Here is a 23,332-nt window from a genome sequence, read left to right on the forward strand (position 1 = left end):
GCATGGAATCTTCGTTGCTGTGCGTGGGCTTTCTCTAGTTGCGGCAAGTGGGGACTACTCTTCATTGCGGTGCTCAGGCTTCTTGCGATGGCTTGGCTTCTCTCGTTGCGGAGCACAGGCTCTAGGAGCAGAGGCTTCAGTAGTTGTGGCACTCAGGCTCAGTAGTTGTGGCTCACGGACTCTAGAGCACAGGCTCGGTAGTTGTGGCCTATGGGCTTAGTTGCTCCATGCATGTGGGGTCTTCCCAGGCCAGGGATCGAACTCATGCCCCCTGCATTGGCAGGTAGATTCTTAACCACTGTGCCGACCAGGGAAATCCCTGTCATTTTCTTTTATAATCTATTTTATTCTTTTTCATTCTTTAAAAATTTCAGATCAATTCATGATCCACCAATTGTTCTAGCTAATAGTTTGAAAAATAATTAATTAGGAAATTATTCCAATGATAGTTCAAGAAAACATGATGATACCTAAGCTGAGAAAATATCAATAGTAATAGAGGAGAGAGAATATATTCAGAAGAAATTTTCTGAGATGAATTTTTAGGGCTTTGTGATGAATCAGATATGGAAGATAAAAGAATTATGGACATCAAGGCCTTTCAGCCAGTCAGAATGTGACTTTCTACTAAATAGAGTGTGAGAAAGATCCACATAGAATAAATATGATGTAATGAATGTGAAGCTGCCTTGGCTTACCTTGTGATATTAGAAAATGAAACATTCATTTTTATCTACTCATGATACAGTACTTCTCTGAATGCTTGACAGTATCAGAATACTTAACTCTTGTGAGCTTTATACCAACTGTCTTTCCAGGACCAAGTGTCAAATAAATTATATATACTAAGTTACAAATCATTTTTCAATCTTGGATTGTACTTTCAAAAAGTGAAAAGAAAACAATATACTTACAGTTTAGAATGACAAATCAAAATATTTTTGTTTTCTTAAACAAGAAAGTTAAATGTCAATGCAGTGTTACTGTGACAATTTGCTGGTGTAATCACTAAAAATTAGAAAACTCAGGTATGTTTCCCATAGCCTCTGTAATGACTGCATTGTACTGGGTTTATTAACATCATGAATTGCAAAGAGAAAATGTTACAGGTTTTCTGCCTTGTTTTTTTGGCATGCGTGATTAAAGTATCAGCCATAATATTTCATAAATGCTGTTTCTTTTCTTTTGATGTACAGCATAATTTTTAAGAACATAAATTGCATGCTAAATCAGTTCTTCCCTGTGTAAAACAGTAGTAACTGCTCAGTAACCACTAATCAATGGAGTAGTCCAGTTCCCTGACTAGGACAAGAGTACTTGAAAATACATTCTAAGAATCTTGCTTGGTTTCCCATCCCCTTGTCTTTATCCTAATAATGAATTTTTACTCGAGACAATGAGCAGGGAATTTCTCAACAGCTGCCAGAATTTTTTCTTCATACACCCTTCAGAAAAGTTAAAACGATCCTTCATTTTTAGTTACAAAGGAAGGATGTAGAGGGTATGCTTAATGTTCATTTTATTTGCATTTTCAAGAAACTTGACATTTATAATAATTCAAGTAAATATTAGTTTTTGCTACTATGTATGTTCACTTTCGTGAAAAAGAAAACAATCACATGCGTGCAAGTTTATCTGATTTAAGCACAGTATATCCACTCCTTGGCACACCTTTCCCTCTTCCCTCCCAAACACTAAGTTATTGAGTAATACCTGTGCAATGGTAGCAAATTTGCCCAATGACTTTTTTTTTTTTAATTTAAAAATCAAATTGGCTTTATTCAGTGATTCATGAATCAGGCAGCATCTCGTCTAGCAAATAGAAAGGAACTCCAAGGAGCTGTACAAAATGTAAAGCTTTTATAGACAGGAAGGGGCAGGGACAAGATTAAAGCAGATTACCTCGTCTTTCTTTGAGGGATGGAAAGGTTCTATCAAGTGGATGACCTCACGACTGCTGACCAGGAAATTCCAGACTGACTGGTTAAGACTACATTCTTGGGGCAGACTGAAACTGCAGTTATGCTTTGTGTTAAGTCTTGGTTTTCTTTTTTTCTTTTCTTTTCTTTTTTCTGACATACAATAAACTGCATATATTTAAAGTGTACAATTTGATTTTTTTTATTAGTAATGTATATATGGCAGTCCCAATCTCCCAATTCCTCCCCCTCCAACCCTGCCCAATGACTATTGTGATTTTGACTAAGGTGTGAGAATGACGTAGTCTAACATACCTCTCTGGTAGTTGGATCTTTGTCTTCTAGAATGTTTGATTTTTTTTTTTTCATTCTGTGGTTTCCCTAGAAATAATGTAACACTCTTCTTCTCATCCTTGCCAGTAATGTAAACAAATGTGGGCTTGTGAAAAAAAAATCTCCTGTTTAGTCACTTATTTTCATGATATATGTCATTTTTGTATTTATTTCTATCAACTTGAAGATTTGTTTACTTTGTTTACTACATAATAGTGTACCACATATAAATCATCTGTTAATCCTAGGCTTCATATTTCAAAAAGTCGCATCAATTAGATATTTAATCCCTTTACCAGCATTTTTTGAAAATCCTTTCCCTCAAGAGATCTGAGGTGTAAGTATTATTTTTATGTTAGATATTTAAAAGCCTTTTGTTTAGTAACTGCTCAGGATTTGGGGAATGTCATGACTGAGTGGTCATATATAGTATGCTTAAGACCAAATGTTAAGACAGTCTTTCTCTTACAGGAAGGTTGAGGTGCAACATGAACATACACACATTTCCTCTGATTCTGAAAGAAATCACTGTGTAAATAGTGTCAGTTAAAACTCCTGTCCTGGAGTAATTTTTAAATATTTATGCTTTTATTTTATATATACTATGTCCTTGGACATGCTTCTTAGTCACTTTAGCCTAGTTCCTCAACTCTAAGTGGAGATAATACCACGCCTTACCTCAAATTATTGCAAAAATTATTGCTTTCAGTCTGCTATCCTCATGTCAAGAAAGTCAGAAGCTCATCGGTTGCATGTTTCAGCTTCCCACAGAAATTTTGAGAGGGTAACCACAAAGCCTAAAACAAAACCAGGTACTAGAGATTCTTTGTTCTCTTGGCTATTCAAGCTCAAAAACAGGATGGGAACAGATAGGAACCATACGCTTCCTCTGAGGGCAGAAAAGAGAAGAGATTATCTCCCATTTCATGGTCAGTTGACAAATGTGGTTCCATCGATGGTGGTGTTTTGGGTGGAGTGATAGTACAGAGGAATACACGTAAGACTGGACAACAGAAAAAAGGATGTGTTTGGAAAATCGTGTGATGGAAACGTGTCTGAACATTAACTAATGGTGAGAAAGAATAGAGATAAGGCCGTAGTCCACTCTGTATTGTTCCTTTCTCATTTAAGCTATGTTGTATGTGTAAAGAAGTAATTAACAGCCTCTTGTTATCACAGTGCATGCTGTTGTACCTCCGGATCTCAGATGACTAGTTCTGTAGGTGGCACAAATGTGCCACATACACTGTGGGATACATAAACATGTGGCTAATTGAATGAGCATTATCTTATTGCTGTTACTAGTAATAATCGTCAAGATCGTATTTTGACCAGATGATATCATTATAAACTAGCACAAATAGTACGATAGCTGGAAAAAGAGTTCTGAGCACTGTGTAGTATTTGCACAATGAACTCTCAAGGCATATCTGTTGAGCTATTGAAAGAGGGACCTCCTAAGCTGCTTAGACTGTTGAGCCATAACTTAAGGGACATGCAGAGAATACTGACAGATCTAAGACACGTGTCTTGCTAGAGAACTAAGTGGTCTGGAGCTATGATACATGAAATAAGCACATCTTTCCTTAAAAATTAAGTGAATTAAAATGTATTAAAAACATTTTCTGTGGCTGTGAAATACATGAAAGTGCCTTCAATTCTGCATAAAAGGAGGCAATCACATCTAGTTTGAGATCACAGAAGAAATTTCAGAGGTCTAGAGTACAAATGGAGCTAGCTGCCTTCCCAAGGGTTTTTAATCAGTGATGGAAAATAAACTCAAACAAATTGAAAATTGGGCAGCTTAGAGTAAACAGGGAGTTTGGCCAATAGACCTAATTCTGTGTATATGTTTTCATGTTTTTATGTCAAAAGAGTTGGTCAGTACAAAAATTTAATTTGACTAAAGAAACAAAACTTGAATGTATTAAATACTCCTGTACTCTCAGTAGTTTTGGCTCACAGATATCCATCATTTAAAAATTGGGCCCTCTTCAATTTTATGAGATTAAGAATAACGTGAAATAATGCTTTATAAATGCTTGCTGCACATTCTGGATACTTTTGATTTTTGTAATCCCTGAGAAGAATTTTTTAAAGAGGAAGATGAAGAATGTGTGATTGCAAATGTATTTAGAATCTTGCTCAATCAGCGGTATTGCTACTAGTAACGCTATGAAGTTCACAAGTCTACTGAATTGCTGGAGTGCAACACAGCTGGTTGGTTATTTTGGCTTCCTTGATGCTTTCCCTGATTATGTGACATTCAGCTAATTATGCGACTAAATATCCGACTCAACCACAGAGAAGTTAATTTGCTGGCCACATGTGGACATGATGTTGATCTTCCCTTCCAGTGAAAAATTAGACATAGTCACTCCAAGGAAAATGAACAAGCAGGCTTGTGGAGCTAGCATAGTTTATATTTTACAGTGTGTCCCTCTGTCATGCTATTTCCAGTACCTCTATTTCTATCCCTCACAAAGCCTGGCTGGGCTGTGCTTAGGTCATAAAATCTTTACAGTAAAGCTCAGGTGGATTAATTACTTTCTGATCTCCTGGTGCTCTTTCAGTTTGCGTCACAGCCATTTAGCATTCTTTGACTGAATCAAATATATTGGTTCCTCTCCTAGATCCAACCCTATTCTCCAGAAATACTGTTATTCTGTGAGTTTCCTTTTGCTTCCAAGGTGGGAAGTCCCTGTTTTTCAGTACCCAGCTTTACCGATGACTATCTTATTAGCTCTTAAATGACACTTGGCCAGACAGTCCTGTTTCAGAAACATGCTGAGTCAGTCCTAAAAGAGTGGGTGTTAGCAAAAATGGGTGTGGAGGGGCTTTTAAATATGTCATAAGAAGAAGTAATGAAAAGCATAAAGTAATTAAGTGATGTTTTTTCTGAAAAGATAATTCAGGAGGGTGTTATTTTGGGATGGCTCTGATTATTTTTACAATTATAGAGAAAATAAAGTATAGATATTTTTTCCAATGGTGGAAATCCTCCGAAAAGAATTGCTGAAGAATTGTTAAAGCAGATAGATATGTCTGAAGCCATCCCCCCTGACAGGAGCATGTTAACTGTCGTGTTAAGAAGTGTTGTTTATATTTTACCTGAGGAAGAGGAATTGTCTGTGCCCATGTTGTTCAGAATGCATTTCCTCACAGTATCCAAATTCATCTTATACTCATCTTGGTTAGAATTTTAGACTATTTTTAAAGCTAGTGTGGAGCACATTTTAGGACTTTAAAAATCATCATACCCTCAGTCTTGTGTGAGTTCCACTGTAAGATGTTCAGTTTACTTCTGTTCAAATGTAGCTGTTCTTTCCCAGGGCAGTCCCATTCTTAATATTCTTACTGGGGGGGGGGGGGGGGTGAATAATAACTAATCCCCAATAGTGCATGGATCATGGATAGAGGCAAATAAATACTGTATCATATAATATAGTGGGTATAATTAAAGTTATGTAACTTGAGAAGATTATTTCTAAATAATGTGTGTTGACTTTGTTTTGTCTCAGTAGCTCATCCTAGATAACAAAGAGTTTGCTTAATTGTGTGAGATGAGAGATATTTGTTGTGTTAGATAAATGTTGTCAGAGATCTAGGAAGTAATAAGACATATTAATTAAGAGAGATAAGGAAGGATATATAAGCCAATAATTTTAATAGCAGAGCACACACTTTACTTTCTAATTAAATTTAACTTCTCTGAGAATTTAATTAATGTGGCAAAACACACAAGGAAGAGAAGTGTGAGAAACTTTCATAATGCAGTCAAACCTGCAAAAATGCAGAAAGAGGAAATTAGTTTATCTTCCCATCCCTTGAAAGGCTGATATAAATGACGAAAAAGAAAAGAAGAGAAAATCTGTGTGTGTGAGTGTTTTCATGAATGTATAGATTCAAATGCTTTTTTCCAAATTAGCAAACTTGTTTGTTAAAAATCTAATTTTTCACTTATTAACTAATCAGAATGTGCCTTTTTTATTTAGCAAGTTAAAATATTGTAAAATTAAAAAGCTACTTTTTTAAGTTACATCAAATCAAAGGTCTATGTAACAGAATCGAAGAAGCATCAGAGATTCGTTCAAGACAAAATTTAAGGTGCTTTCCAAAGCTTTCTTGTAATACAGGAATCAAATCAAGTTACAAGAATAAAAAGGCCCCAGGTACTTGTGAGGCCCTGGAGCTTTGGTGGTGAGAACAGAGCAACAAATTCTGTCCCTGCTCCACAAACGGCACATGGCTTATTAGGAGGGAAAACGGGCATTTTGAGGATGTCCTCAAAAGGAACAGAAAGATATTTGATCCTATAGTAGAGGCTTTTCTGCGTTAGGTAACATCTCAAAAAGGCATATTAAATGTGATAACTCCATTTTTCTTACTTTTCCTTTCCATTTAGGCCTGTAGAAGGCAATTACAAATATGTTTTGTGGAAAATATTATAAGGACTTATCTTTTTCCTTTAACCTCAGGGTACAGAAGAGCCATCTCCACTTACTTATGTTTATAAACTTGTCACAATGACTTAAGCTTGACCAGTGGTACAGATTGGAGTATCAGGTCAAATGTGTTTTACTCACAGAACAGCATGTGGTTTAGACTGCCTTCTGCATGGCAGAGCTGTTGTGAATTTACCATCACAAATCCACCTATTAGGAATACATATCATGTAGTTTTTTGAAGATGACAGCGATGAGTATTCTTCGACAACAGGATGAATTAATGTCATGACAATTTGAGCGCCACTGCTAGGAGTGCACATCCTTATTGAAGGCAGCATTCCTGAATGTGTAGTGACTTATTGAAAATGTAATTTTGCCAGGCAGATTATCTTTTTTTTTTCCCACCTGGTGAAAAAAAATGTTCATTCCCCATTCTTCTTTTCATGCACACCATTTTAGGAGTGAATGTTTCATATTTACTTTTCATTTGTCCATTAATTTTTTCCTCTTCAGGTGTAATCTAGCCCCTGTGGTGGAGTTTGCTGCAGATGTGGGAACTAAATCAGATTTTATTACCATGAATCCATCAGTTGTACAAAGAGCATTTGGAGGCTTTCGGAATGAGAGTGACAGAGAAAAATTTGTGCATAGACTTTCCATGCTGAATGACAGTGTCCTTTGGATCCCTGCTTTCATGGTCAAAGGAGGAGAGAAGCACGTGGAGTGGGTTAATGCATTAATCCTTAAGAATAAACTGAAAGTGCGAACTGCCTATCCATCACTGAGACTTATTCATGCTGTCAGAGGGTAAGTGTCTGGAAAGGACCAGTCTGTCCTTGGCACAATGGTACACATAACTACACATTTTCCCTAGACAGGAAGGAGCCTCAGTAATTTCCCAATGGATATATGTTTCCATTGTTTTATAATAGCTACTCTGTTTACCAACTTGAATTTTATTTACATACTGTATTTTTTAGCTCATCCTCTTTCTTGAAAAAGCCAGTGTTTGAACTTGGCACTTATTTATATCTGCTCATGAACAAACTGCTGATTTTTATATTTTGCTGTGTTAAAGAGTAATAAGAATTCATAGTATAATTGATGAATTGGGGGTAAAAGCTACCAACAGAAGTGCTAAATGGCTAGCGGGCAGTATTGTGGAAGCTTAAATGTTAGATGTATTTAAGGAGTAATTAAGTCCCATCTGTAGTTAAGAGGCTAACTAGTGATGGAGAAGGCAGGCTAATATGCCATAATGCTTCCTCCCAGAAGTCACAGATGCCATTTTATGAATTGTCAACATTTCCCTTTTATTAATACAAGCTCAAAAAAAAAAGACCTAAGAAGTAGACTCTTGTTTGAAAGTGGCAAATGACCAAAAGGCCAAATTCAGTCATGCATAAAGTGTGTAAAATACGTAACACAAAGGTAAGCAATACTATATATTTGTTAACTGTCTACTGAATGTCAGGTGCTGTAGATTGAAAATAGAAGAAGAGCTGATCACTGCTTTAAAGGAATGCATAGGTTTTATGGTAGAAACAGAGGCATGCACAGCTAGCTAAGGCATAAGCAAATGATAAGGGGGTATATTGTCTGAAATATAGAATTTGTTCCTCAGGTTAGCAAAGAAGTCCTAAAAATCTAACATTTGAACTAAACTTTTAAGGCAGAAAGCCATGTTAAAGAACTTTAAAGTAATGTCAGGAGAAAAAAGAGAGAGAGAGAGAGAAGAAACCAGAAGGAAATGTTATTGCATCATTAGAGCAAACTGAGGCAAGAAAATAATTAAGTCCGCTATTGACACGTGGTATAATGGAGTCCATTGTAGCACATTGGAATACAAAGTTGGAAAAATAACTTGTGATCTCATTGGGAAGATAATCAGTTTTATACTTCATGAAGCACAATTACATATGTGGATTTAGGAGAGTAAATCTTGTAACTGCAGACTGTATTGACAAGGAGAGGTTAGAGCAGCAGTCCCCAACCTTTTTGGTACTACGGACTGGTTTTGTGGGAAAGAACTTTTCCATGGATGGGGTGGGGGTGGGGGTGAGGGGGATAGTTCAGGCAGTAATACGAGTGATGGGGAGCAGCAGATGAAGCTTCACACACTTGCCCACCCCTCACCTCCTGCTGTGTGGCCTGGTTCCTAACAGCCACAGACCGGTATTAGTCTACTGCCCAGGGGCTGAGGCCTGCTGTGCTAGAGACATGAAGGCCATTTAGGCTTTTGATTAATTTACTCGTAAGATAATAAAGATGCAGGGCAAAAATCAGTGGACATGGAAAGGATGGGCAAGTTCAGGGGACCAATTAAATACAATGGCTAAAAGAAAAAACTTTCCAAATCCAGAGTTAAAAATAGTTTGCTTTGTGTACTGTCACTGGGACTGGGCTACGGCGTTTTCCTTTTGTTTTGTTTTGTTATTGAGATATTTTCCTTCAAGGATTTACCATTTCCTTGTTTAAACCTTGAGACAGTTTTTGAATTGTTATTCTCCACACAATTAAATTGCATTCTTATAATTAGATCCTGGTTATTCAACATTCATACTCTTGACATTTGGCATGAAGTTTCAACAAAGATAAGATACACGCATTCTGAAGATAAGTAATTTTTGTTTTTTGAGTAGAAGAATTTTATTTTTTTTATTTTTTTATTTTTTTAAGCTCTTTATTGGAATATAATTGCTTTACACTCTTGTACCAGCTTTTGAGGTACACCAAAGTGAATCAGCTGTATTTATACATGTATCCCCATATCCCCTCCCTCCCGCAACTCCCACCCTCCCTGTCCTGGCCCTCTAAGGCATCACCCATCATCAAGTTGATCTCCCTTTGTTATACAGCAACTTCCCACTAGCTCTCTATTTTACAGTTGGTACTGTAAATATGTCTATGCTACTCTCGCACTTTGTCCCAGCTTCCCCTTTGCACCCCCCCAACCCCGTGTCCTCCAGTCCATTCCCTGCATCTGCATCCTTATTCTTGCCCTGTCACTGGGTTCATCAGTACCATTTTTTTTAAGATTCCATATATATGAGTTAGCATACAGTATTTGTTTTTCTCTTTCTGGCTTACTTCATCCTGTATGACAGACTCTAGGTCTATCCATCTCATTACATATAGCTCCATTTCATTCCTTTTTATGGCTGACTAATATTCCATTGTATATGTGTGCCACATCTTCTTTATCCACTCATCTGTTGATGGGCATTTAGGTTGCTTCTGTGTCCTGGCTATTGTAAATAGTGCTGCAATGAACATTATGGTACGTTTCTTTTTGGATTATGAGTAATTTTTTAAAAATACAGATTCCTGTAATTACAATTTGAGTCTGAGAAAAAAGATGAGTTCTTAATAGAGAGCAACTTCATAATGTGTTGTGCTAGGAACACATTTTTTAATTTTTTTAAGTTCTTTATTGATTACAGATGAATTGCAAATATTTTTCTGAGTCTGTGGCTTGCCGTTTTACTCTCTTAATGGTGTCTTTTGATGAACAAGGGTTTAATTTTAACAAAATCTAATTTGTCTATATTTTTTCTTCTTTTAAAAATTGTGGTAAAGTACCCATAACATAAATTTTACCATCTCAACCATTTTTAAGTATACAATTTAGTGGTATTAAGTACATTTACATTGTACAACCATCACTACCATCCTTATCCAGAACTCTTTTCCTCTTACAAAACCAAAACTCTATACCTATTAAACAATTACTCCCCATTCCCTTCTCCCCCTAGTCGCTGGCAACACCATTCTATCTTTATGATTTTGACCACTCTAAGTACCTTATGTAAGTGGAATCATACAGCATTTATCTTTTTATGACTGGCTTATTTCACTTAACATAATGTCCTTAATTGTTTCTTGTATTTTTTTAATTTAAATTTTATTTTGCTTAACATTAGTATAGCCACTCCTGCTCTTATATTACCATCTTTTGTTTTTTTAGTTTTTTGTGTGTGTGTTGAAAATTTGAATTTCTTTCTCTTTTCCTTTGTGTATATTCTAGAGATATTTTCTTTGTGGTTATCATGGGCGTTTCGTTTAAAATCCTAAAGTTATAACATTCTTATTTGACTTTATACCAGCTTAACTTCAATGACATACAAAAAGTTCTGTACCCACACCATTCCATTGTTCATGTCACAAAATTATATTTTTATACATAGTGTGTCCCAAAACAGAAACTAATAAATTTTACTGCATTAGTATCTTAAATTATGTAGAAAACAATATTTGGAATTATAAGCCAAAGTTACAGTAATACTAGGTTTTACACTAACAATTTTTTAATGTATTAGTCTCTTAAATCATGTAGAAACAAATCAAAAATACACTTATAAACCCTTGTTACAATAATACTAGCTTTTATACTTGCCCATGAATTTACCTTTAGTGAGATCTTTATTTCTACACACACCTTCTTTTTTTGATATGTTAAAGCTGGGTTATCATTGATTCATAGAAAAACAAAGAAGTCACTGTCCTATCTTTCACACATACACACACAGTCTAACACACACGTACACATATATACACACACATACATGTACACTCCAGTGATATTAAGATTAAAAAAGAAATATTTTGAAGTACTCCTTGACTATAGGAAACTAATAAGAAAATCTAAGTTTACTGTGAATTGGCACTTTTTAATTAGACTATTTTTAGAGCAGTTCTGTCTTCACAGAAGATTTGAGAAGATGGTGCAGAGATTTCCCATGTACTCCCTGCCCTCACACACGCATAGTCTCCCCCTCTGTTAGCATCTTCCACCAGACACCTACATTTGTTACAGTTAATGAACTGACATTGATACATCATTATCATCCAAAGTCCATAATTTACACTACAGTTCACTCTTAGTTATACATTCCATGGGTGTAGACAGATTTAAATGACATATATCCACCATTATAGTATCATATAAAGTAGTTTCACTGCCCTAAAAATCCTCTGTGCTCAGACTGTTCATCCTTATCTCCCCATTAATAGCAAGCATGGATACTTTTACTGTTTCCATAGTTTTGCCTTTTCCCAAATGTCATATTGGTGGAATCATACAGTATGTAGCCTTTCACATTGGTTTCTTTCACTTAGTAATATGTATTTAAGTTTCTTCTGTGTGTTTTCATGGCTTGATAGTTCATTACTTTTTAGTGCTGAATAATAGTCCATTATTTAGATGTAGCAGTTTATTTTCTCATTCACCTGTTTCTTCCAAGTTTTGGCAACTATGAATAAAGCTGATGAAAGCATCTGTGTGCAGGTTTTTGGGTGACATAGTTTTCAACTCATTTGATTGCTGGATCTTATGATGACTATGTTTAGTGTTGTAAGAAATTGATAAACTATCTTCCAAAGTGGCTGTACCATTTTGCAGTCACACTAGTAATGATTGAGAGTTCCTGTTGCTCCACATCCTCATCAGCATTTGGTGTTTTCACTGTCATTTTGGTGATTAGGTCATTCTAATAGGTAGATAGTGATATTTAATTGTTCTTTCAATTTGCTTATCTCTTATGACATATAATGTGGAGCAACTTTTCATATTCTTATTTGTCATCTGTATCTCTTCTTTAGTGAGATATATGTTGAAGTTTTGAGCCCATTTTTTTTAGTCAAGTTCTTGGTTTTCTTATTGGACACTTTTTTTGTGTATTTTGGATAACTGTCCTTTATCAGATATGTCTTTTGCAAATATTTTCTCCCAGACCATTGCTTGTCTTTTCATTCTCTTCACGTTATCTTAATGAAGTCAGGCATATCAGTTATTTCTTTCATTGATTGTGCCTTTGGTGTTATATCTAATAAGTCATCACCAAACCCAAAGATATCTAGGTTGTCTTATATATTATCATTTAAGACTTTTATAGTTTTGCATTCTACATTTAAATCTGTGATCTATTTTGAGTTAATTTTTGTGAAAGGTGTGAAGTTCTTTGTCGAGATTCATTTTTTTAATGGGAATGGCCAATAGTTCCAGCACCATTTGTTAAAAAGACTGTCTTTGCTTCATTGTGTTACCTTTGCTTCTTTCTCAAACATCAGTTGACTATATTTATGGGAGTCTATTTCTGGGCTCTTTATCTGTTCCATTTGATCTATTCATCTGTTCTTTGCCAGCACCATATCGTCCTGATTACTGTAGCTTTAAGTAAGTCTTGAAGTTGGGTAGTGTCAGTCCTCTGACTTTGTTCCTCCATCAGTATTGCATTGACTATGCTGGGTCTTTGCGTCTCTGCATAAACTTTGGAATTAGTACTTTTGTTCCTTAGATTCTGGTTTATATTTCTCTATTTGCTACCAACAGCAAAACACTTAATAAGAGACATGGTTGAAATAGAGCATTTTCAATAAATTAGAATCTAGAAAGGATTATATATGATTAATAACAGTGACTTCATATAACCCTTTTATATTTATTTTAAACATAGAAAGTGTGGAACCTTTTACTAATTAGTTCATCAGTATTCTCCTTTTATGTTTTGTCTTATTCACTTTTCTTCCATAACATTATAAATATAAATTATTTCACTGTTCCGTAAACATTTTATTCCAAAGAACAACAGGGCCATACTTCTGACTACTGGTGAAGTTAATGGTGTACTTTCTTTTGATTACTGTACTTTAGGTATTTTTGAGAAGACTTATTTGGAATTCTGCAGAAAGAACTTAACTTGCTACTTTCTTCCTTACACATCTACATCTTTCCCCTCAAGGTCAAGTGACTGAGTTCTAAACTGTGGCCCAGGGTATAAAAAGTAGCTCTAAATTTGCCTTTCACCTTTCAAATACGTTGGAGGTTTGTACGCATGATATATGTGAAAAGTAATTTCGTTTATGGAACTAATGAAATCAACACAATGCATGCAAATGTAGCATTTCAGCATGATGTTTGTAGTCTACAAAACTACTAAAACTCAGAAAGAAAATAAGGAAGTGGGAACGCTGATGAAACAAAGAAGCTTCACATGATATGAAAGCAAGAGCAAACTCCCCAAAGATCTATTTTTTAAGTATCTTTTTCACCTGTCTCTGAAACCCTGTGGCTAATACAATTCAGGAAAATAGTTTAAAGAGTTTCATATCGTCTGTTGATTCCCAGAGTTTGTTGTCTCTCCTGAAAGGTCTTCATGCAGTCCATGCATTTGAGGGTGCTCGTAATCACAATGTTAAAGTGTGAAGGCCCTTCCAAATACTGCAGTTACAAGTAGAAAGTTTAAGTGATTTGGAAAGCAAAAAAGTCCTTGAACACAATGAGAATCGTTTAGTTTTCATATCATCAAGCTTCATCATTTAAAGTTTTTCCTCTCTGAAAATTATGATGGTTTACCAACTTTAAGCATCCATTTAATTGCAGGTTTTTTTAAAGCTCTGAAAATACAACCATCAATCACAAAACTCAATGACTTTTTTTAATGTATGGTCATTCTTCCCAAGCCATGTTAGGTGAAACAGGAGGGGAAAATATCACTAGATTCTAATTTTAAAACAATCTTTCAAAATAAAGAAATAGTAATCTAATGGGGACAAATTAAAAAACTATAATTACAAATTAAAGTGATTACATCAATGTATTACACTGGTTTGGGATTGCAAGCTTTGCATTTGCATTTATTCAGAAGCCCCAGATGTCTATTATTATTATTTTGTAATTTTCCTTGTGAAGAACAGAACAATTTTTGTAAGACTTTAAGAGTGAAGAGGGAATTTTGAAACTTTAAAATGACTTGTTGAAAGTTTAAAAATGTGACTACCGCATATAAAAATCAAGGTTTGTTCTTTACACATTGATAACAAAATTATCAATGTATAACCTAAAATCTGAAAAAAACATTTAAGCCAATAATATAATTTAATATGCATTTAAATTATTATATAAGATGTATTAAAATATATTTTTGCAAAATATATAGTGCTAGGCAAAAAAATCCTATTTTTATAGTTATTAAATAACCCTATTTTTTATAGTTTATAATTTGATTCAAAATAGTCAAGTGCTGTTTTTTATAATGGGATGCTTATTCTTTATTTTCTCATTTTTTTAACGTGGTGTAAAAAAATTAAACAATGCACAAAGTAGATCATCAGTTCCACTACCAACTACAATAGGTAATTTCTTAAGAATCCTTCCAGGACTTCCTAGGTGGCGCAGTGGTTAGGAATCTGCCTGCCAATGCAGGGGACGCGGGTTTGAGCCCTGCCCTGGGAAGATTCCACATGCCACAGAGCAACTAAGCCCGTGCACCACAACTATTGAGCCTGTGCTCCAGAGCCCGTGAGCCACAACTATTGAGCCCATGTGCCACACCTATTGAAGCCCATTCACCTAGAGCCCATGCTCCACAACAAGAGAAGCCACTACAATGAGGAGCCTGCGCACCACAATGAAGAGTAGCCCCCGCTCGCAGCAACTAGAGAAAGCCCATGTGCAGCAACAAAGCCCCAACACAGCCAATAAATAAATAAAATAAATAAATAAATAAATTTATTAAAAAAAAAAAAGAATTCGTCCAGGAATTAGAAAAATAAATGACCATATTTTAAAATTATGTTTTATATGCATAAATATATTATATGTAAACTGTTAGTTCTAGATGAGAATCCAGATGTACTCCTCTGCATTTTTTTTGAAGTTTGTACTTTGGGGAGTTTGCTCATATAGTTCTCATCTCTGTTCCCTTATGTTACAATGCTCTTATCTCTACTCAGATATCTATACTAGAGCTTAATTGATTTAAACTTTAGATTTGTTTATAATTAGTTCTGGAAAAAATATTCAGACATTTCTATTTGAATTCTTTGCCCCTTGGCAAATATTATTAACTATTATTAAAATGTTTAAGCTAAAATAAAATATCTCCCTTAATTATTTTATAAATTTTTATGATGCATTAGTTTTATTATTTTAATTCTACTATAACAAAAATAATGTATTTGCCCTATTTTGTCACCACATTCTAATTATTAGTTTTAATATAAATATTCCTATAATAGGGACTATATTCATTAAATTGACAAACTCATACTTTGTATTAATCAGGATAAATACTTGGATTGAGGATTCACTGGTGATCATTGAGACTGATGAAAACACACAGTGTTCAGTGCTGTCAACTTCATAGTTAATAATTCTAAAGTTATCCAACAATTTTGTAAACAAACATCTTCACCAAAATGATCTTTAAGGAAAAGATAAATTCAATTCATGTGGATTTTTAAAATTTCTCTACGAGTTCTATTTGTGACTTTCTTCTTTATGTTTTAGTTTAGAATATATATGCTACCCATGTATGTGACAAATCTTCCAAATGTTTTTTTATTTGAAGGATAATTTCACAACTACAAAAGAAATGTGCAAGTGTGAGATAAGAGATATGACTGCTTTAAATTTGCTTGGAATTAAGAATTTTCATTTGAATTTCATGGTATAACCCTCATGACCTACAGCAATGTCTCTCAAATTGGAGTTCACAGATGTATTTCGCAGGTTCTAAGAAAAAATATTCTTATTCTCTTTAAAACGTACTTTTACATTGATGGAAACTGAGAACACTGATGTACAGAATTTTTAAGAATTACTTAGGAGTTTGATCAAAGAAGTTCAAATCAAACCTTTCTTCTTCTGACTGTAGACAAGACTATTTACAATCTTGAGTCTCAGATTTGTATCCTTTAAAATGTGAGTATTGACATAAATAATGGTTTATATTTCTTTGGACTTTGAGTTTTACATTTCTGTGTTTTAGTTGTTCTTACGTGAATATTCAAAATGCCACAAACACTTGTACTTAATTTTTACAAACATTCTCAGGAATATCTTCTGTATAACCTCAACGAGGTTTGTTTAACTTCTGATCATCATTAACTGAGGTAGCTTACTAAAATATTCCTGCTTTAAAGTCATTTGTCTAGGAATTGAAATATTCTTCGTATTCTTCAAGAACATATTTAAGCTAACCCACCCTCATCTAAAGGTTGATAGTAAAAGATACACACACACAAACACATACACGTACACACACAAATATGTATATGTATGTGTGTGTATATACATATATATGTATATAAGTAGGTATAGAAGAGATAAGTATATGTTTGTTATGGGGCCATTTATTCTATTGAATTTATTCTTTTTTTTGGATTTCTACAATGATTAAATTTTTAAAAAGCATACATCTTTCTATAAATGCAAATTATGGAAAATTATTTCTGGAGAAGTGTTTGTTGCATCTACGAAAAATAAAAGTAGCATACACATATGCTATATATATACTCACAAAATACAATATTTAATATACTATTAATATCTTACATATATTTACAAATTATATAATGTATAATACACTGTTATATGTGTATATAATACAATATATTAGTAATATATATATAACAGCTTATTCCATGCAAGTTGCTTTGCTAGACCTTAAGTGTGTCAAACTATCCTAAATAATACATTGTCTTTTTTTTATAATGGTGATACATTGTTGATTTATATTCAACTTGTCCTCAGGTGAATTTTCAAAAATTGGTTTGCCATGCTTAATATACAGCAAAAGTCTCCCACTATTATTTCTTGTAATTTCATCTTGTGTTGGGAGACTAAGTATTCTTTTACACTATTACTGTAAGTGTCTAAATAACTTTTGAATTTTTTCCTCTTATTCAGAATATAAGATAATATTCTAATCAATCTGCGTATTTCATAAGTATACTTATTTCTTCATTTTTGTTATTAAATAAAACTATGTTGAACAATGGGATATCCCTTAATATAGCCTCCTAAGTTTCCCAGGGTTTTGCTGTATCATTGATGTTTTCTTTTAGCATTCAGCCTGTAAACTAGCTGAGTATTTAATTTACAATGTGATGATCAAGGTCATAATTCCTAGCTTGTGGATTTCAATGTAGGAAGGAATAACAAGCCTTACAGAAATTATATCAAGTGACATCTCTAGCTCACTTCTTATCTGTGTAGCTGTCAGTCTGTTGTAAAATATTTTATTGGTCAAGTATACTTTTCTATTGAGAGAAAAGAAGCACACATTAGTTTCTTTGTCACAACATACGATTTTCGATACGGTTCTTACAAATAAACAGGTTGTATTTTCATACATCTTCCAGCATCAACTTTTATTCCAGTTTTAAGACTAACACAAAAATACTGTGTCTCAGGCTTAGTTTCTGAACTTACCTTTCATATGCAGATATCTGTCAATTTTAAGTGACAGTAGAGGTAAAAGGCTGTGTAAAATTAGGGTGATCCTCTGCAAGCTAAATTCACGTGAATGTCATGTACTTGCAGAAGAAACTGAATCAGACCAGGCTCCCAGTAGAATCCCTGGTAAAAATATAGGCTGAAGTAGACCATTATTAGACTTCAGGAAATCTGAGTTTATCTCTGTTATTCAAGTGGATTATTTTGGAGTATTGAATCAACTCAAAATTGCATAAGGAAAAGCAATTTTAAAGAACAACTTTGAAAATGGAGACATTCACTCCAAACGCTTTCTGAAAATGGCTTAGTTGTTTTAAATTTAGTCTTCTGCCAAAAAACATTTCCATACGCTTTCCATTTTGACTAATGAGCAACACAGCTGTAATACTTCTTTTAAAACGTGTCCTTCTTTAATGCTTTTGAGTAGCTAGAAACTGCTTAATAGGTATTGTAAACCTCATGATATTTCCATGATAGAATATTTCTTTCCTCACTGGGGACTCTGATATCCACCCTTCCACACTGCGGCATTTCTTGATATCTTAATCTAGTTACCCTTGGGTCATGGTATTATTTTCTAGCAGCTCCCATCATTCATATTTCATTGTAGAATGTGAAAATATAAATGGCTTATATCTGAGAATTTATTCACAGGTGTATGGCTCAAAAGGACCCTGTGGGCAACAGAGCTGCCAGGCTGCCCTAGCCAACATGTTTTCCAATTCTTGGTTCTCTCTCATTGAGAGTAAAAGGTGTCTTTTGAGGAGTGGGGAAGCCTTCATGGCACTCAGTGATACTGACATATCCTGGGGTTTCTCCTTGGTATGCATTTTTTCTCTTCTCCCCCTAGATCATTTCTACTTCTTCAGTTTAAAGGTAAGTTCCAATTGGGCACAGTTCTTGTCCCTTTCTCTGAAACTGGTCTGGGTGTCTCTTCTCTGTACTCTCTAAACACGGCATGTGTGTTTCAAATAGAACAGTCATCAGAATGTATGATTATTTTTTATTTTGTTCTTTGTCTTTTTATATTGTATATTTCATGAGAGAAAAGGTTGATTTATCCATCCCTTTATATACCAAACAAAAAGTATGAAAGCCCTGTGTTCGTTATGGTGGGGCCTTGGGCCCAGGTGCAAGGGGGTGGAGAATGGAGTCATGAGAAAAGGGCAAAGTTGTGCTGAAAAAAGACTTTGAAGTTTGGTTTAGGGTTAGTTATTTAGAGCAATCAAAGAATCAGAGCAGCAAGCAGAAGGGAGGAAAGGGTTTTTTAATATAAATCTGGGTACCACTGGAAATCACATTAACTATTTACAGAAACAGAAGAAAACCTTGCCAATACGGAGTTTTTTATTTCAAATAATGAGAATAGAACATGAATAATTTGTCTTTCCAGCAATTTATTAATTAATCAACTGGTATATATCAAGAACCAATTGTGCCCAGTATTCACAAAATTGTGAAGGCAATTTTGCCTAAATTTTACTAAATTTTTCATTCTCGTTGTTAGAATGAAAATATAAGAGTAAGGTCTAACTAGAAAGTAAATGGATCATGATAATGAAGTGTGACACTTGGGAATATCCAGACTGAATATCTACAATTCATCCTCGCCACCTGAGAAAATTGCCTTTTTTCTGTAATTTAGTAACTAATGTTATCTCTTGATTATTATCTTTCAAAATCTCTCCCTCCCTCTCTCTCTATATATATATATATATTTATATATATTTCATTATTTATTTATGTATTATGATGCTTTCTGGAAGAAAATGATTATTTTAAACACTTTAGCCAAGGAAAGAAATATACTTTCATCATTTTTTAAAATTCCTATACTGCCATTTAGTATTCAGGACAAAGGTTTATACTGCTGTATTTGAGAGCTACAGGAAAAATTCATGAATTTATTTCATGGATTGTATTCATAATTGGTTCCTGATTGTATTCAACATGCTTTGGTTCTTTTATAGCCTTTCTGCTCTCAGGATCCAATCTTGTAATGAGTGGTAGAAAGTACATAAATAACTTTAGAAATTCCCTTGTTTCTCTGACCTTTAAGGAAAAAAGAGGAACACTGATCAATAAGCAAAGTATGTCTTGAATTAATCTGCATAAAGCTATTCTAATTTAAATCCAAGTGATCTAGCAATGACTACATTCAGAGGTTTCTTATATACATTAAAATAATTAGTTGTGAATTTAAAGTAAAAGGCAAATATATAATAATAAATTTTTAAACAGCGAGTATGACTAGATACTAAGTTTGCTGAGGAATGTTATTGAATCAAGTATCCCATAAATCTTTTAAAATTTACAGTTTCTTAGCTCCTCAGAATAATTTAGATGTGGTTTAGCTCAAAGGAAATAGGTTAAGTATTTCCATTTGTTTGATCACAGTCAGCCCCTAATATGATTGATCACATGATCACAGCCTCAAGCTACAGCTTCCAAATTACAGCTATAGATATTTGTAATGACACCAGGTAACAGTAACATATGCAAAGAGAAAAAGGCAAAAGACTTGGGACTTGAGCACTAGAATTATCATGTGGGAAACAAGTTATTGATAAAGTCTGTTGCATATTTCAAAGGCCTATGCACCAGCACACCGTGATTCCTATTGGCAAGAGATCAGGAAAAAGGCCATCTCTTCTTTCTCTCTCTTCTCAACAGTCTTACCCCCAAAATCATGTAAAAATTTGGGTGAATAAGTAAGAATATTGTACAAGAATAAGGACTTTTGACTATAAAATATTTTTTATTCCATTTAACAATTCTCTCTAGTGTTGTGTTTATATGCAAACCAAGAATTGGAAAGCACATAGGCCAGGGGCAGACTGTTTCCTACAGGTACCAGTTGGAGCCAGATACCTGGGATTGACTTCTCAGAAATAACATTTACATTTTCACACGTCATGGATGAAATAAGTGAAGAATATTCAGAGAGACGGGAAGAATCAAAATCATAGAGCCCTAGTAAAAACCCAAATTCAGGAAGGGAATCACATTGCAGTGATCCGAGGCTGATAACCTCTGCCAGCCTGTCCTCATCAATTCATATCCCCAAAAGCCAGGGCTATTCTTTGCTTCCCACTAATATGCTGAATGGTGTTACTTTTTATGTATTAATAAGTGAGTATGCTCTCCCTTGAAGACAGAGCATTTGTGGTTCAGTATGGTTTGCTGAAAACTGTATTTAAATATGGTGTATGTTTGTTGATAGATGCGGGAAATACTGTTCAGTAGGTTATTTTGAGAACCAATCAAATCACATTAAATAAGTTACAAATTCTTACACTTATTTTTTCTGATCAGTGTTCATTGTCACAATCATTTCTTCCAAATGGTATTATACTGGGACTCTCACTTCAGGCCCTAAGTGAAGGTAAAATCCTAAAGTATTTCCTCCGTTCTTAAGAACAGGTAGTTTTTTAAATCATATCTTAAGAACTTTAGCCTTCTAATACACCATCGTTATGCCTTGTCCATAAATTAAGGTTCTGTCTATATGGTAGAATTTTTGTATATGCCATGAAGAATTACTCATTCCTCAAAAGACTTTACTTGTGTACAATTTGAACAGATTTTTGTCTCAATGAGAAATAATCACCTAAGCTTCAAATATTCAGGAGAGAGAGCAGCTTAGATAAGCAGTTAAGTACACATAACTGATAAGTAACTTTTACTTAATGGCAAATAGGTTGTTGGGATTAAAGGAAAGTAATTGTAAAGGCTCAATGAATATACATTGGGAGCAGCAGTACTGCTGATTTCTGTGCTAATGTTGCTTTTACCCTGTCTATGCATCTGTATCCAGCTGGATCATGAAATTGGGTCTCTCAGTTAAGGTCGGTACCAAAAACTGTAGGTGATGAGTCACTGCTCTGTATTGGATAAATGCCTGTTGTATTGCTTTTACATGAGTTTTCAACACAAGACCTCATTACCACAGCAGTGGTATTATTTAGTTATATCGCCTAACTAAGTGTTCCTGGAGAGAATGTCAGTCACAGTCACTCGGTTCTACCCTGCTTTAATTTTTTCCTTCAAACCATCATCCAGTGGCCATGTTGGCGGTCAAATGAAATATGTTGTTGCAGAGAGATTGCGCTGGCAATAGCTATCTTACCATTAATTCCTCACCAAAAATAAACAAGTTTTGTTTTAGGCAGTATACATTTTCATTGTCAACACCAAGTTGTTTTCATGATGAAAGTATGGGTCATATTGCTTGCCCTATTCTCTAATTATTCATTTAAAGCATGCTTTTGAAGAAAATATTGCCCTTTGATGTCACTCTAGAGATAGTAAAATCAGTGGGAGAATTCATTTCTCCTTCTTTAAAAAATAAAATGTAATAAGGTAATAATGCAATGAAGTAATTAGGAATTCTTGAATACTTAGCTTGTATAGATTCCTTTGAATGAATTATATGGATTGAATTTCCTTGCCCTTTGCAATAAAATTAGAGAAATTGGCCAAAATTAATTAAGCTGTAGTACCAAGCAATTGAGTTCAGATTTAGAGCTTCCTTGTTTCAGATATCCAATGATATTTGTGCCAGTTTTAAACTTGGATGAAATTAAATAGCTAAAATAATCACGTGACATCTGGATATTCTTACATAATCTAAAATGCAAGAGATTCTGTATTACACTATTAATATTTTTTGATAATTTAGTCTAATAGAATCTAACTTCATGTTTTTACTTTGCTCCAATGGATCTTACTTTAAGTAAAATTATTACTTACAGCTAAAGTTATGTTTGCATTTTATTCCATTGATCATCTTACTTGATAAAATTATGTAAACTTTCTGCAGAAATAATTTTATAGCCATATGTAAAATTTTCACAGTATGACAACCTGATCTTACGTTAAAACATCTGTTTCTCAGTAGTGCTTGGGAAAATTGTACAGTCATTATAAATATTTGACAGTGTCTATTTTAAAATAATAAAAATTAAAGAAAGTGTTGGGGTGGAATATGGGCACTTTCCCAAAACTCCCATGTTTGTTTTTGCTTCTTGGTAGTCACCATTAAAGAAAAGAAATTGATGCTTTGTAGAATTCATAGTATTGTAGTTATATAACCCATCAGCAGGTCTCCATTAATAAAAGTCACTGCTAGGCAGAATCAGTGCTGCTAAGCACATTTTGTAGTTTATTCAGCTGGCAAATATTTTCTCTCTTTCTTTTTTCCCTAGAACAGATGCCTACAACAGTATTGCTATCAGTTTTAAAATTAGTAAGCTAATTATTTTATGGGAAATAATTAACACAGAATATGTTTCATACAAATATTTTAGTAATGCAGAAAGCATGGCATTCCTATCAGACTGGACAAAAAATGAAATACAAAAATTTTCATTAAAAAGTATATTGAAGTGGCA

At 34.2% G+C, this 23,332-nt stretch overlaps 1 protein-coding gene across 1 annotated transcript in view; it reads left to right on the forward strand.

Annotated features, from left to right (window-relative positions):
• The window catches only part of ST8SIA4 (ST8 alpha-N-acetyl-neuraminide alpha-2,8-sialyltransferase 4), a 97,643-nt gene that overhangs the window by 30,125 nt on the left and 44,186 nt on the right, over positions 1–23,332 (forward strand). Inside the window, 1 exon segment of the mRNA XM_057738372.1 lies at positions 7,214–7,507. Coding sequence (XP_057594355.1) covers positions 7,214–7,507 — 294 coding nt within the window.

This window comes from Hippopotamus amphibius, chromosome 1 (genome assembly GCF_030028045.1).
Source record: "Hippopotamus amphibius kiboko isolate mHipAmp2 chromosome 1, mHipAmp2.hap2, whole genome shotgun sequence".
NCBI lineage: Eukaryota > Metazoa > Chordata > Mammalia > Artiodactyla > Hippopotamidae > Hippopotamus > Hippopotamus amphibius.